Below are 16,200 nucleotides of genomic sequence, written 5' to 3'. Positions count from 1 at the left end.
TTCTATGAAAGAGTCTGGTGGAGAGCCATGAGGATGAGTGGGGGACTTGAGCATCTCCCCTACAAAGAGAGACTGAGAGCCCTGGGGCTGGTTAGTCTGGGGAGGAGAGGCTGAGAGCAGATCTGATCAGTGAGCACAAATAGCTGAGGGGTGGGGGCCGAGTAGATGAAGCCAAACTATTTCCCCTGGTCAGCAGCAATAAGCCAAGGAGCAACAGCTACAAACTGGAACAGAAAAGGCTCCATCTCAACATCAGGAGAACTTTCTCAGCTGTAAGGGTGATGCAGCACTGGAACAGCTGCTCAGAGAGGTTGTGGAGTCTCCTTCTCTGGAGCCTTTCAAGACCTGCCTGGCTGTGCTCCAGTGTGCCCTACCCTGGGTGATGCTGCCTTGGCAGGGAGCTGGGACTCGATGATCTCTGAAGGTCCCTTCCAATCTCTGAAGTTGATTCAGTGAAACCAAGTTGAGTGGGTGTGCAGGTTGGCCTTGGCGTTTAAAGAAGCACAGCAGATGCTTGCCAGGCAGGCAGGGAAGGTGCCCTGCTTGCTGCAGGCACAGAGCTGAACAAACGTTCGTCTAGCGCGGGGAGGAGGCGTGCAGGGCTGCGTCTGAGCAGGGGCTGTGCAGACCTGCAGCAGGGTGGAGCTCGAGCCTTGAGCAAATCACAGGCAAGGAGAAAACCCAAAAGAAAGGCAGAAGCAATAAACAACTGCACCCTGCTGAAAAAGAGAGCCCTGGCAGTGCCAGCTGCTGAACCAGCAGGCTTCAGGAAGCCTCTTGGTGAAACAGTTCCATGTTGTGTCGGGAAGACTTCTCTGCGTTTGCTGCCTCTCATGGAGAGCTGTGCCCGAGCCAACCTCATGAGGTTCAACAAGACCAAGGGCAGCATCCTGCAGCTGGATCGAGGCAATGCCAAGCACCAATCCAGGCTGGGCAGTGCCAGGCTGCAGAGCAGCCCTGAGCAGAGGGACTTGGGGGTGCTGCTGGAGGAGAAGCTCAGCAGGAGCCAGCAGTGTGCACTGCAGCCCAGAGAGCCAAGCAGAGCCTGGGCTGCAGCAGCAGCAGTGTGGCCAGCAGGGCCAGGGAGGGGATTCTGCCCCTCTGCTCTGCTCTGCTGAGACCCCACCTGGAGTACTGCATCCAGCTCTGGAGCCCCTGGGACAAGAGGGCTGTGGAGATGCTGGAGAGTGTCCAGAGCAGGGCCAGGAGGATGCTGAGAGGCTGCAGCAGCTCTGCTGTGAGCACAGACTGAAAGAGTTGGGGCTGTGCAGGCTGGAGCAGAGGAGGCTCCCAGGTGACCTTCTTGTGGCCTTCCAGGATCTGAAGGGGGCTCCAAAAAAGCTGGGGAGGGACTTTTGAGGCTGTGAGGGAGTGTCAGGACCTGGGGGGGAATGGAGCAAAGGTGGAGGTGGGGAGAGTGAGGCTGGAGGTGAGGAGGAAGTTGTTGAGCAGGAGAGTGGTGAGAGGCTGGAATGGGTTGCCCAGGGAGGGGGTTGAGGCCCCATGGCTGGAGGTGTTTGAGGCCAGGCTGGCTGAGGCTGTGTGCAGCCTGCTCTAGGGTAGGGTGTCCCTGGGCATGGCAGGGGGTTGGGACTGGCTGCTCCTTGTGCTCCCTCCCAACCCTGCCTGATTCTAGGATTCTTTTCTATGTCTTTGCTTAGGACAACCCAAAATTGAGCTCCAGGCACAATCACAGAATAATTATGGTTGAAAAAGTCCTTTCAGATCACACAGCTGGGGCTAAGCCCTGGCCCTCAGCATCACAGCTCTGCCTCTTGGAAACACCTCCAGGGATGGGCATTCAGCCACCTCCCTGGGCAGCCTGTGCCAACCTTTGAGAACCCTTTCAGGGAAGAAGTTTCTTCTCATGGCCAACCTAAACCTGCCCTGGGACAACTTGAGGCCATTTCCTCTTGTCCTAAAGATCAGAGCTGAATCAGCCTAGTTCTTGGCTTTGTGTGGGGTTAGACTGAAATGTGGCTAGCAGAGACTTCTTCTACCTTTGGAAAAGCACTCAGCAGCCTCTTTAACCAAACCTGCCTTGGCAACCAGTGCAAGACCTCCTCTGAAGGAAAACTTTGCTGCACCATTCACATCCTTGTGCTGTGCCTGGCTGCAGTGCCAAGCCATGTAGGCTGACCTTGTGAATGAAATCCTGTGTGCAAGTGAATTTAGGGCACTGGTGCAGGGTGGTAGGAAGGGAGTTTGTGTGCACAGCTGAACTTGGACAGGCACCCATGAGAAGTGGCAGGTCTTGGCCAGCATGAAGGCAAATGTCTGCAGTAGCATCAGTCACTGCTGTGATGTGGGCAGATGTGACTTTGATGCTGCTCAAGCTCAGGGGGCTAACCACAGCTTCACAGGTTGGGCTGGAAGGGACCCTCCAAGGGCATCTTGGCCAACACCCTGCGGGCAGCAGGGACAGCTCCAGCTGGAGCAGGCTGCACAGGGACACAGCAAGGCTGAGCTGGAATGGCTGCAGGGATGGGGCCTCAAGCACAGCCCTGGGCAGCCTGTGCCAGGCTCTGCCCACCCTCACTCTGCACAACTCCCTCCTCATGCCCAACCTAACTCTGCCCTGCTCCACTGCCAAACCACTGCCCTCAGCCTGTCCTCACAGCCCCTTCTGAGCAGTCCCTCCCCAGCCTGCCTGCAGCTCCCCTGCAGACACTGAACTGCAGCTCTGAGCTCTCCCTGCAGCCTTCTCTTCTCCAGACTGCACAGCCCCAACTCTCCCAGCCTGTCCCCACAGCAGAGATTCTCCAGCCCTCTGATGACCTTGGTGGCCTCCTCTGGACCCTCTCCAGCAGGTGCAGGTCTCTCTTGTGCTGAGGTCCCACAGCTGGCCCCAGCCCTGCAGCTGAGGTCTCCCCAGAGCAGAGCAGAGGGGCAGGATCCCCTCTCTGCAGCTCTGCCCACACTGCTTTGGATGCAGCCCAGGCTGCCCTTGGCCTTCTGTGCTGCCAGTGCCCACTGCTGGCTCCTGCCCAGCTTCTCCCCCACCAGCACCCCCAAGGCCTTCACTGCAGAGGTGCTTGCTGTGCACCACAGCTCAGAGAAGTGCAGGAAGAGGTTCAGCAGCTACTGCTCTTCTTCTCTTGGCAGTCCAAGTAATATTCAATCAATGGCATTGTCAGCAATACAGCCAATACTGCCCACACTGCTCCTGAGCCAGCCCAGGATGCCATTGGCTCTGCTGCCCACCTGGGCACTGCTGCCTCCTCTGCAGCTCCTCTCTCCCACCACCCCCAGCTCCCTCTCTGCCTGCCTGCTCTTAGCCACTCTGGCCCCAGCCTCTAGTGCTGCTTGGGCTTGTTGTGGCCAAAGTGCAGAACCCTGCCCTTGGCCTTGTTCAGTCTCATCCCCTTGGCCTCTGCCCACCCATCCAGCCTGGCCAGGTCCCTCTGCAGGGCTCTGCTACCCTCCAACAGCTCCACAGCTGCTCCTAGCTTGGTGCCATCTGCAAACTCACTGCTGCTGGACTCAATCCCCTGCTCCAGATCATCACTAAAGATATTGAACAGGACTGTGCCCAGCACTGATCCCTGGGGCACACCACCAGTGCCAGCTGCCAGCTGGATGTGGCACCATTCACCACCACTCTCTGGGCCCTGCCCTCCAGCCAGTTCTTGACCCATAGCAGAGTGACTCTGCCCAAGCCAGGAGATGCAGCTCTGCCAGGAGCTGCTTGTGCCAGAGGATGCCAAAGGCTTTGCTGCAGTCCAGGCAGACTCCATCCACACCTGCCCCACACTCACCAGGCAGGAGCCTGATCATGAAAGGAGCTCAAGTTGGTCAGGCAGGACCTGCCCGTGCTAATCCCATGGTGGCTGGGGCTGAGCCCTTGGCCATGCTGTAGGTGCTGTGTGATGGCACTCAAGGTGACCTGCTCCAAGCCCCTGCCTGGCACTGAGCTCAGGCTGACACCTCTGGAATTTCCTGGTTCTTCCTTCCGGCCTCTCTTGCAGATGGCATCACATTGGCACACCTGGATGTGCTGCTGTGTGCCCTGCCCTGGGTGATCCTGCTCTGGCAGGGTGGTTGGACTGGATCTCTGGAGGTCCCTCCCAACCCCTCACCCTCCATTCTGTGATTCTCCACCTTACTTACCTTGCTGATGAAGGCTCTCAGGGAGGCAAAGACGTGCTTGAGAGCTGCTTCTGACTGCCCGTGCTTGAGAAAAGCCAGGTGAATATCAAAGACCTTCCTCATGAGTGGATTGTGGCCCTCATTGCTTAAAAGCTGAGTCTGGAAAGTAAGGAGAGAATTTATGTGGCAGAAATGTTGGCCCCCAGTGTGGAAAGGACAGAAACTGCTGTGCACTGCTGAGCACAGCAGCTCTTAAGCCAGGTAAGGAGCAGGGGCTGCAATAAAGGTGTACATGTGGCAATGGAGATGCATTTGTCCTGGCAGGTCAGAGGTTGACAGCAGACAGTAAAAGAACAATATCTGATCACTGACTCAGGGCTGGGGCCTCAATGTCTCCAGGGATGGGGCCTCAACCACATCCCCAGACAGCCTGTTCCAGTGTTTCACCAGCCTCATTGTGCAGAACTTGCTCTTCATGTCCAACCTAAATCTCCCCTGCTGTAGTTTCAAACCACTGTCCCTCATCCTGGCTGGATGTCTGGATGTGTTCCTCTGTGATCTGTGTTAGATAGGATTGTCCTGCTCTGGCATGGGGGTTGGACTCGATCTCCTTGGGTGCCTCCCAACCCCTAACATGCTGTGATCCTATCCCCACAGGTCCTTCTGAACAGTCCCTCCCCAGCCTGCCTGTAGGTTCCCTTAGAATCACAGAATCAAGCAGGTTGGAAAAGACCTCCAAGCTCCTGCAGCCCAACCTGGGACCCAGCCCTATGGCTGATTCCAAACCTTCTCTCAGCCATCTGCACAACTTCCACCAGCTGCCTGGAGTTGGTTCCAACCAAGCAGGCTGTTACCCACTGAACTACCACACTGGGTTGTTTTCATTTGTATTCATCCCACCTAGCAATTCTGAGGCTGGCTCAGACCTATCTTTTGGCACACCCTGTGGCAGGGGAAATTTAGGATCTGTACTTTTGGACTCCCTGAGCTGTACGAAGGGGCTCAGCTCTCGTGCACACTTGCATGTGGTAACACTGTGTGACCAGAAAAGCAAAGCAGAAGCCTGTGAAAGAGGAAGGGAATCCAGACCATCCTGTGGTTTGGAAATCACACAGTGCCTTGTGGTACACAAGAGGCAACTGAGGAAAGCCAGGCAAGCTTTAACTCTTGCATCCAAAACCTCTTCTGCTGCCACCAGACTTCTAAGGACTAACCTAACATAGGCACCAGGGTGGTGGTGCTCAGGAAGAGAAGCAGAGGACATGAAGACCTTTCTCTTCATGACCAATTTATCTAGGAAAGAAACCTCCCTGGTGCTTATCCAGGGTGGTTCTTGTGACATTTACAAGCCACATTGTCAGGAGCAGTTGCCCAACCACGCTCTGTGGGACAGCGTTTCAGTGTTTCGCTGCCAGCCTGGGGTTGTCTTCACCAGAGGCTCTGATTCAGGGACTGCCAGGAGTGTGAATCATCAGCATGGAGGAGACGACCTCTACCAGTGGCCCTGGTGCTGTCTGAGCTGCCAACCACAGCTGGACTGTCTCAGGCCCAGCTACACAGGCTGGATGGGTGAGCAGAGGCAAATGGGATAAGATTGAAGAAGGCCAAGTGCAGGGTTCTACACTTTGGCCACAACAAGCCCAAGCAGCACTACAGGCTGGGGCCAGAGTGGCTGAGAGCAGCCAGGCAGAGAGGGAGCTGGGGGTGCTGGCAGAGAGGAGCTGCAGAGGAGGCAGCAGTGCCCAGGTGGGCAGCAGAGCCAATGGCATCCTGGGCTGGCTCAGGAGCAGTGTGGGCAGCAGGACAAGGGAGGTTCTTGTGCCCCTGTGCTCAGCACTGCTCAGGCCACCCCTGCAGTGCTGTGTCCAGCTCTGGGCTCCTCCATTGCAGAGAGATGCTGAGGTGCTGGAAGGTGTTTGGAGAAGGGCAGCAAGGCTGGGGAGGGGCCTGGAGCACAGCCCTGTGAGGAGAGGCTGAGGGAGCTGGGGGGGTGCAGCCTGCAGCAGAGGAGGCTCAGGGCAGAGCTCATTGCTGCCTGCAGCTGCCTGCAGGGAGGCTGTAGCCAGGTGGGGTTGGGCTCTGCTGCCAGGCAGCCAGCAGCAGAAGAAGGGGACACAGCCTGAAGCTGTGCCAGGGCAGGTCTAGGCTGGCTGTGAGGAGGAAGTTGTTGTCAGAGAGAGTGATTGCCATTGGAATCACAGTCTCACAGTATCATCAGGGTTGGAAGAGACCTCACAGATCATCAAGTCCAACCCTTTAGCACAGAGCTCAAGGCCAGACCATGGCACCAAGTGCCACGTCCAGTCCTGCCTTGAACAGCTCCAGGGACGGCGACTCCACCACCTCCCCGGGCAGCCCATTCCAGTGTCCAATGACTCTCTCAGGGAAGAACTTTCTCCTCACCTCCAGCCTAAATCTCCCCTGGTGCAGCCTGAGGCTGTGTCCTCTCGTTCTGGTGCTGGCCACCTGAGAGAAGAGAGCAACCTCCTCCTGGCCACAACCACCCCTCAGGTAGTTGTAGACAGCAATGAGGTCTCCCCTGAGCCTCCTCTTCTCCAGGCTAACCAATCCCAGCTCCCTCAGCCTCTCCTCGTAGGGCTGTGCTCAAGGCCTCTCCCCAGCCTTGTTGCCCTTCTCTGGACACGCTCAAGCATCTCAATGTCCCTCCTAAACTGGGGGGCCCAGAACTGAACACAGCACTCAAGGTGTGGTCTAACCAGTGCAGAGTACAGGGGCAGAATGACCTCCCTGCTCATGCTGGCCACACCATTCCTGATGCAGGCCAGGATGCCACTGGCTCTCTTGGCCACCTGGGCACACTGCTGGCTCATGCTCAGGTGAGTATCAATCAGCACCCCCAGATCCCTCTCTGTCTGGCTGCTCTCAGCCACTCCGACCCCAGCCTGTATCTCTGCATGGGGTTGTTGTGGCCAAAGTGCAGCACCCTGCACTTGGAGCTATTGAACTCCATCCCCTTGGACTCTGCCCATCTGTCCAGGCGGTCAAGGTCCTGCTGCAGAGCCCTTCTGCCCTCCAACCCAGCCACATCTGCCCCCAGCTTAGTGTCATCTGCAAACTTGCTGATGACTGACTCCATGCCCAAGGAGGTGGTGGAGTGGCTGTGGCTGGAGGTGTTGAAGCCAAGCCTGGCTGTGGCACTGAGTGCCATGGTCTGGTTGGTTGGGCAGGGCTGGGTGCTAGGTTGGGCTAGCTGAGCCTGGAGCTCTCTTCCAGCCTGATTGATTCTGTGATTCTATGAAAGAGATCTGGGTCTTGCTGCTGGGGAATTTATGGCAGACACCAGGACAGCTGTAGGAGTGCCAAACCTTCATTTCTCTTTCCTCTAGTCCCTCCTTCCTACACCATGGACATTTCCTCCTCTGTTGCACTCAGAACAAAGCTCCCACCCATTTTTATGTGGTCTTGCAGCTTTGAAGAGCTTGCAAGATTGCCTAAGTGCAGAAGTGCTCTGAGAGCTTGTGAAACACCCAGCTTGAGTGAAGCTGCAAACCAGCTGCCAGAAGCTGCCACTGGGGGAGGATGGATGCTGACAGCCAGCACGCACACAGCACACTGTGCTGCCAGGCTTTGGCTTTCCATGCTGACCTTGAAACTCTGGGTGAAGAAGGAGATGGTGTCCAGGACTGTCAGGCACACTTCAGTGGCTATATTGCCCTCCAGTAATGCCTGGTGCACGATGTCTGCTTCTGAGGTGCCTGCATCTGTGGATAGAAAGCAAATGGGAAGGAGTAAGAGTTCAACAGGACAGCTCCCACTAGGCCTCAGTGCTGATGAAGACAAAGCTCTCCCCTTGGATACAAACCAGAACAGAGCAACTTCCATCTCAGCATCATAGAACCACAGGATCAGTCAGGGTTGGAAGGGACCACAAGGATCAGCCAGTTCCAATCCCCCCCTGCCATGGGCAGGGACACCCTAGCCTAGATCAGGCTGGCCAGAGCCCCATCCAGCCTGGCCTTAAACACCTTTAAGCATCAGGAAAACCTTTTTAGCTGAAAGGGTGACAGAGCCCTGGAGGAGGCTGCCCAGAGAGGTTCTGGAGTCGCTGTGCCTGGAGGTGTTCAAGAAAAGACTTAGTGCCATGGTCTGGATGACTGGCCAGGGCTGGGTGCTAGGTTGGACTGGATGAGCTTGGAGCTCTCTTCCAACCTGCTTCATTCTATGATTCTATGACTCCTCCTACGGAGACTCCCATCTGGACATGCCCCTGTGTGACCTGCCCTAGGTGGCCCTGCTTTGGCAGGGGGGTTGGACCCAAAGGATGCTCCTTCCAACCCCTATGCATTCTAAGATTCTGTGACTCATTGTGTTTGAGGATGAGGCAGGAATTTGCCAGCTCCATTCAGAGAGGCTGCCTCAGCCTGATGCCAGCTGAGACAACCAAGGGCAATATTTCCCCTTAATCTCACTGTCACTGAAGTCAGACAGAAAATGAGGTGTTCAGGTGTTCAGGCTGCATCCACAGAGGGCAAACACAAAGCCCAGACAGTCCTAAGGCCCAGAGGTGACTTCTAAGGAACTGCCTGAAAGGTCACCCCCTCCCCACCGGAGGAAGGCAGCAGGGAGGGGTGGTGGCCACGGCCCCAGGCGTTCAGCCCTGAAGCACCCAGTGGCAAGGTGCGGTTTGCAGCAGGGAGCAGAGCGAGCAGCCCCCCGGCCCCCCCTGCTCTGCCGTACGTACTGTGGTTGAGCGTGAAGGAGGTGTCCAAGCTGCCCAGGTGCTGCAGCCGCACCTGCATGCCCCCGGCCCTGCTGCGCAGCGCTGGCATCGTCTGCGACCTCCGCTCGGCGCCGGCGTGCTTGCAGAACCAGGCCTCCTGCACCCTGCAAGGGCAGCCCAGAGCACAGCGCTGCGGGGGGCAGGAGGCACCCGGACCGAGGCTCGGTCTCCCCCCAAGGCTCTCATCGGCTTAACCGCGCACGGTGCCGGTGGGACCGACCAGGCTGCCCTGCTCCGGCTTGTGCCGGGTGGCGCAGGAGTTACTGCGACAGCATCTCGGGGAGCAGAGAGCTGGTGCCTCACCTGCAGCTGACTGGGGGGGACACTGCCGACCTGCGTGGGCAGCCGGGAGCGCTGGGGCCCGGGGGGCTCATGCAGGAGCTGGAGGGGAGGGAAGGGGCAGGGTGCTAGGGGGAGAGGGCTCCGCTCGCGGCAGGGTGCTGAGCAGAGTCCCAGCCCCGCAGGCTGCCTGCCCGCTCGGCTCTGCCCGGCGGGGATGTGCCCCCTCCCTCCCTGCCTGCCTCGGCTGGGGCAAGGAGCAGGGAGCGGCCCCTGCGCCGCAGCCCCGGGCAGGAGATGCAGTACCTGGCAATATTCCTCTTCCCCACGTATCTGAAGTGGAATAAACACACCCTGGAAAGAAAACACGGGTTTGTTAGGGGGATGCAGGGCAGGGAAGATCCAGAACACCTCGAATCTGCCCTGTCCTCGCCTGCAGACATCCTCCTCTGAATTTGCAAACCACTTGACCTCACGCCCTTGGTTTCCAAACGCTGTTGTGCATCCCTGTCTCCCCAGCCAGGCCTTTCACCAAGCCCACTGCAAAGTGGAGGCTGTGCCTGTCAGGGTGGGAAGCTGTGGCATGAGCTCTCCTTGCCCAGGGGTGTGGGACAGCCTCTGCACAGCCCACACCAAGCACAGTGCACTGCCTCTTCAACATGCTCCCTCAACAGACTCCTACTTCTCCTCCTCTGCCTGGGCAGAGAGCTCTGGTGCTGCACAGAACCATGTGCCCACCGTGAGGCAGATCCCCACCATGCCTTCCCCCCGGCCCACGCCGCAGTGCCATGATACTCACTCCAGAAGCACAAGGACATTGATCAGCTCCTGGGGGGAGAATTTGTTCCAGTAAGCTAAAAGGGTATCTGAAAGGAAAAGAGAAGAGACAAAGCAAACTGAGATCTGAAAAAGAAGCACTGCAGAGACACCTTAGAGACCAAACTGCTGCTGCTGCTGCTGGTCCCTCGTCTTTCTGGCTGCCCTCTGGTGAGGAAGAGCCACTGACCTTCAGAGATCATCTTCACCACGTAGAGGTAGCACATCAGGAGCGTGCGGATCTCAAAGTGGTCCAGGCGGCTGCAGTGCGAAACGCTGCTCCTGGTGGAGCTCCTGCGGAGCTGCGGGGACACAGACAGGGCCCTGGCTGCCTGCGCTGTGCCTCTGCCACACAGCATCTGCACGGCAACCATGACCCACGCCAGATGTGCTGCTGTTCCTCCTGGCCCCGTACAGTCAGAGAACCACAGCATCACAGAGTCACAGCATCACAGAGTCACAGCATCACAGAGTCGCAGGATCATAGAATCAGAATCATCGAATTGCAGAATCAAGCAGGCTGGCAGAGAGCTCCAGGCTCAGCCAGCCCAACCTAGCACCCAGCCCTGCCCAACCAACCAGACCATGGCACTCAGTGCCCCAGCCAGGCTTGGCTGCAACACCTCCAGCCACGGCCACTCCACCACCTCCCTGGGCAGCCCATTCCAGTGCCAATCACTCTCTCTGACAACAACTTCCTAACAACAGCCAGCCTGAACCTGCCCTGGCACAGCCTGAGGCTGTGTCCCCTTCTTCTGTCCCTGGCTGCCTGGCAGCAGAGCCCAACCCCACCTGGCTACAGCCTCCCTGCAGGCAGCTGCAGGCAGCAATCAGCTCTGCCCTCAGCCTCCTCTGCTGCAGGCTGCACTCCCCCAGCTCCCTCAGCCTCTCCTCACAGGGCTGTGCTCCAGGCCCCTCCCCAGACTTGCTGCCCTGCTCCAAACACCTTCCAGCACCTCAGCATCTCTCTGCAATGGAGGAGCCCAGAGCTGGACACAGCACTGCAGGGGTGGCCTGAGCAGTGCTGAGCACAGGGGCACAAGAACCTCCCTTGTCCTGCTGCCCACACTGCTCCTCAGCCAGCCCAGGATGCCATTGGCTCTGCTGCCCACCTGGGCACTGCTGCCTCCTCTGCAGCTCCTCTCTACCAGCACCCCCAGCTCCCTCTCTGCCTGCCTGCTCTCAGCCACTCTGGCCCCAGCCTGGAGTGCTGCTTGGGCTTGTTGTGGCAGGTATTAATTCTCCTCTCTGATGTTCCCAGGCAGCTATGACCTCACTGCAGGTCATATGCTAGGGTTTGACCCTAAGAACCCAGAATTTAAGTCTGAAGCTTTGCTCTACAGGTTTTGGAGTTGCCTGGGACTATTTTCTGCAGTGACTCAATCTCATCTTCTCCAATGCCTTTGGAGCATGGCAACCCCAGTGCCTGAGCTCTCACACTGGGACTTCCTCCAAAGGGCACAGCTTGCTCTTGGGAATGAGCTTTAAGTGACTTGGTGAAGATCACCACCCTCTTGTGCCACCCATGCCATAATCTTGTGCCTGAATCTCACAGCAGGAGTCCAGGGAGCTTCACTTTCAGTTTTCCAACCTGCCAGTCTAATGAAAGGTTCTTAAATCTGTGTCTAATTGTTTAAATGACTGAAATCAGTGAGCCAGTGGTGGTAAGGAGCCTCCTACTCGTGGCTAGCATGCAAATGTCTGCCTGGCAGAAAGGGATCTGGGGGTGGTAATAGACAGGCAGCTGAATGTCAGCCAGCAGAGTGCCCTGAAGGCTGAATGTGAGCCAGCAGTGTGCCCAGGCAGCTCGATGTGAGCCAGCAGTGCCCAGATGGCCAAGAAGGCCAAAGGCATCCTGGCTGGGATCAGAAATGCTGTGTCCAGCCTCTCCTCACAGGGCTGTGCTCCAGGCCCCTCCCCAGCCTTGCTGCCCTTCTCCAAACACCTTCCAGCACCTCAGCAGCTCTCTGCAATGGAGGAGCCCAGAGCTGGACACAGCACTCAAGGTGCACCCACACAGCACCAGGCTTTGGAGACGTCTCATAGAATCACAGAATGGCTTGGGTTGGGAGGGAACTTAATGATCAGCTAGTTCAAACCACCTAGGGCTTGAACACCTCCAGGGTAGGGGCAGCCACAACCTCCCTGAGCAACCTGTGCCAGTGCCTCCCCACCCTCACTCTCAAGAATTCCTTCCAATGCCCAGTTTAAGCCTATCCTCCCTCAGCTTAAATCCATTCCCTCTGATCCTATTACAACAACTCCTTGTAAAAAGTCCCTCCCTGTGCTTTGAGGTTGCTGCCTACCCAGTGAAGAGCAGTATGGAGATCCTGGACATGTGGCTGCATGCTTCCCTGCCCCCCCTAAAAAAGTCTCTGGGCAGAGATGGGCAGAGGGTGATGGATATGGGCAGAGAATGATGGATGATGGGCAGAGGGCGATGGCTTATCCAGTCATCTGTGTGGCAGCCCTGCCAGCTGACTGGATAAGCCTACAACTACCTGAAGGGAGGCTGTAGCCAGGTGGGGTTGGGCTCTGCTGCCAGGCAGGCAGCAACAGAACAAGGGGACACAGCCTCAAGCTGTGCCAGGGCAGGTCTAGGCTGGCTGTGAGGAGGAAGTTGTGGGCAGAGAGAGTGATTGGCATTGGAATGGGCTGCCCAGGGAGGTGGTGGAGTGGCTGTGGCTGGAGGTGTTGCAGCCAAGCCTGGCTGGGGCACTGAGTGCCATGGTCTGGTTGGTTGGGCAGGGCTGGGTGCTAGGTTGGGCTGGCTGAGCCTGGAGCTCTCTGCCAGCCTGCCTGATTCTATAATTCTGTGATTCTTCCACTTCCCTGCTCTCTGCAGCTTCTATGCTGCCAGGCATTCCTGAAGCCAGCCCCTGTCCCACAAGAGTTCATCATATGCCAATGTTCCAGCAAGAACCATATGCAGGAATCCAGCTTTCTATCCCAGACACACACGGCAGAGCCAAATGAGTTAGTTGAAACCTAGGAAATTCCAGCTTCCAGTTAGTAAAACCCTAGGAAATTCCAGCTTCAGAACCTCCTTCCCCTGGCCCAGGGTTCTGGAAGCGACTTAGTGACTTAGGCAAAGGGAAATGAAATGCTGGTGGTGAGTCAGTCTGTGTGGGAGAGGCCTGGGTGGGAAACACAACTTCGGAAGCTGCACTAGGGGTGGGCTCTTCTTTTGCTCACCCCTGCCATATCCTTGTACAGAGGGACACAACTAAGCTCCGAGCAGGATGTTTCCCTTTAAGCTGTGCCTCACATGTTAGGAGGGCAACCCACAGATGCTATGGGCTGTTTATTCTGAAGACAAGCTGTAGATGTGAGTCATAACAGAAAGAGAATGCAACAAGCAGCTCGGGGTTGCAGGCACAGTGCAGCAGCCAGAAGTTTGCTGTCGACCAGGCCAAACTTAGCAAGTCAGCACACAGCCTGCCCAGAGGCAGCAAGAGGCATTTGCTCCTCTGCAGAGCAGCCTTGAGGCTTCTCCAAGGGTGTTACCTGCACAGGAGTTTGTGTATTCCCCACCAGGAAACTTCTTCTCAAGGGCACTGAAAAATGCACCTTCAAGAAATGGAATTGGAATTGCAGCTCTTACACATGCATGGGCTGAGGAGGCTCAGGGCAGACCTCTCTGCTCTCTACAACTACCTGCAGGGAGGCTGGAGCCAGCTGGGGTCGGGCTCTGCTGCAAGGCAGCCAGGGACAGAAGAAGGGGACACAGCCTGAAGCTGTGCCAGGGCAGGTTCAGGCTGGATATTAGGAGAAAGTTGTTGCCAGAAAGAGTGACTGGCACTGGAATGGGCTGCCCAGGGAGGTGGTGGAGTGGCTGTGGCTGGAGGTGTTTTACAGGAGGCTGGGTGAGGCACTTGGCGTCATGGGTTAGTTAACTGGAAGGGTTAGGCCACAGGTTGGACTCGATGATCCTAGAGGTCTTTACCAGCTTGGTAAGGAGAGAGCAGAGGATGTGTCACAGAGGGGAGGAGCTGAGCTGCAGACCCTGCAGCAGGATTGGAGCCTCTGCCCAGAGCTCTGCTGGACGTGGCCAGCTGGGAGTCAAGCGTTTGGCTCCACTGGCTCCTGTAGCTTCAAAGCTAGTGTGGGAGAGCTTCAAAGGCCTCACCTCTGCTGAGCATGTCAGGACAGAGCCAGCAGGATCCCAGATAATCTCTGGCTGACTGTAAGGGCCAAAGATTTAAGGACTCCTGACAACCCAAGGCATCTGGAAAGCGCCCTGAGGAAAACCAGGGCTGCTCTGCACAGAGACCTCACTTCCATCCCTGCCAGCTGCCAAGCAGCAGAGGACAGCCTGCCTGAGGAGGAGGCTCTGAGCTCCTCCTGCTGGGACTGTGGTCACCTTCTGCAAGTCTGGGCAGCAGCTACCAGCCTGGGCTGCTTTTCCTACAAATACTTCACCTTCTCAAAACTGGACCCCAGCCAAGACACAGGAGGAGCCACATAGGCATAAGGGGGAAATTCTTCACTTGGAGGGGCAGAACAACCCCAGGGAGCAGGAGAGGTTGGGGACTGACCTGCTGGAGAGCTGTGAAGGGGAAAACGACCAGGGGGTCCTAGTGGATGGAAGGCTGACCCTGAGCCAGCAGTGTGCTCTGGTGGCCAAGAAGGCTGAGGGCATCCTGGGGTGGATTAGAAGGGCTGTGGTGAATAGGTCAGAGAGGTTTTCCTGCCCCTCTGCTCTGCCCTGCTGAGGCCACATCTGGAATACTGTGCCCAGCTCTGGGCCCCTCAGTTCAAGAAGGAACTCAGAGAACTACTTGAAAGAGTCCAGAACAGAGCCACAAAAACGCTGCAGGCAGTGAACTTCTTCCTTATGAGGAGAGCCTGAGGGAGCTGGGGCTGGGAGCTTGGAGTGGAGCAGCCTGAGAGGTGACCTCATTCATGCTGATAAAGATGTGCAGGGCAGTGCCAGGAGGCTGCAGCCAGGCTCTGCTGGGGGATGCCCAATGCCAGCACAAGGGGCAGTGGTGGAAGCTGAGGCATAGGAAGTGCCATGGGAATGTGAGGAGGAATTTCTTCCCTGTGAGGGTGACAGAGCCTGGCACAGGCTGCCCAGGGGGGCTGTGGAGTCTCCTCTCCTGGAGACATTCAAACCCCACCCAGATGCATTCCTGTGTGATCTGCCCTAAGTGATCCTGCTCTGGCAGGGGGGTTGGACAGGCTGAGCTTTGGAGGTCCCTTCCAAAAGTAAGATTCTGTGACTCTGTGTGCTGAAGCCCTGGAGCAGGCTGCCTGGAGAGGCATTCCAAAGCCACCTGCACAGGTTCTTGTGTCATTTCCTCTGGGTGATGCAGCTCTAGCACGGGCTTGCACTGGGTGACCTCCTGAGGTCCCATCCACGTCCCTCCTCCATTCTGTGATCCTCTTGAGCCAGTGGCCACAGGAATCACATCAGCAGTGCTCTGACTCCCAGCCAGCTGTGGAAACCAGAGTCCAGCAGCCCGCACTGGGCACTGGCCAGGCTGAGGTCCTTCTACGCACAGGGAGCACATCTGTACAGGTAACTGTACCTTCTACTCAGGTACAGGTAACAGGTCCATGGCAGCAGAGGTCTTTCCCGTGGATATTATCCCTGCTAAGTCATCTGTCAGCAGTGCCACGTTTAGCTCAAGGACGTGTGAAGAGTGAAAGCAGAGCAGGCTCCTGAGCCGGGCCCCTCTGCTGCCCAGCAATCTGTTAGCTCCGCACAGACAGGGAGCAGCTCTGGGGATCTGGAGGCTGCAACCACGGGCAGCTCCTCTCCCTGCCCCTTACTAACACAGCCTGCAGCCTGCTGCAGTGGCACTGCTGTTGCTAGCCCAGATACCTTACATTTTCACTCTGCTCCGGGGAGCTGCTTGTCCCCTCCGAGTTCAGGGATCCTTTTGAGTCCTCTCGTTTCATGGCATGGCCGTTTGGGAGTGCTGCTCCACAGGCTGGAAAACAAGAACCAACCCTACAGTCAGCCCCGTGCAGGACACAGCTCAGAGCCTGCACTGAACCCCTGTGCAGGACACAGCTCAGAGCCTACACTGAACCCCTGTGCAGGACACAGCTCAGAGCCTGCACTGAACCCCTGTGCAGGACACAGCTCAGAGCCTACACTGAACCCCTGTGCAGGACACAGCTCAGAACCTACACTGAACCCTGTGCAGGACACAGCTCAGAGCCTGCACTGAACCCTGTGCAGGACACAGCTCAGAGCCTGCACTGAACCCCTGTGCAGGACACAGCTCAGAACCTACACTGAACCCTGTGCAGGACACAGCTCA

At 57.2% G+C, this 16,200-nt stretch overlaps 1 protein-coding gene across 1 annotated transcript in view; it reads right to left on the bottom strand.

Moving 5' to 3' along the window:
* Window positions 1–16,200, bottom strand: part of DOCK11 (dedicator of cytokinesis 11) — a 149,304-nt gene that overhangs the window by 37,313 nt on the left and 95,791 nt on the right. The window contains 8 exon segments of the mRNA XM_064159646.1: window positions 4,111–4,248; window positions 7,696–7,811; window positions 8,792–8,934; window positions 9,134–9,211; window positions 9,416–9,463; window positions 9,909–9,975; window positions 10,116–10,227; window positions 15,761–15,864. Coding sequence (XP_064015716.1) covers window positions 4,111–4,248; window positions 7,696–7,811; window positions 8,792–8,934; window positions 9,134–9,211; window positions 9,416–9,463; window positions 9,909–9,975; window positions 10,116–10,227; window positions 15,761–15,864 — 806 coding nt within the window.

This window comes from Pogoniulus pusillus, chromosome 19, assembly GCF_015220805.1.
Source record: "Pogoniulus pusillus isolate bPogPus1 chromosome 19, bPogPus1.pri, whole genome shotgun sequence".
Lineage (NCBI taxonomy): Eukaryota > Metazoa > Chordata > Aves > Piciformes > Lybiidae > Pogoniulus > Pogoniulus pusillus.
Note: the sequence above shows the minus strand (reverse complement) of the source record. Positions and strands in the feature narration are given on the sequence as shown.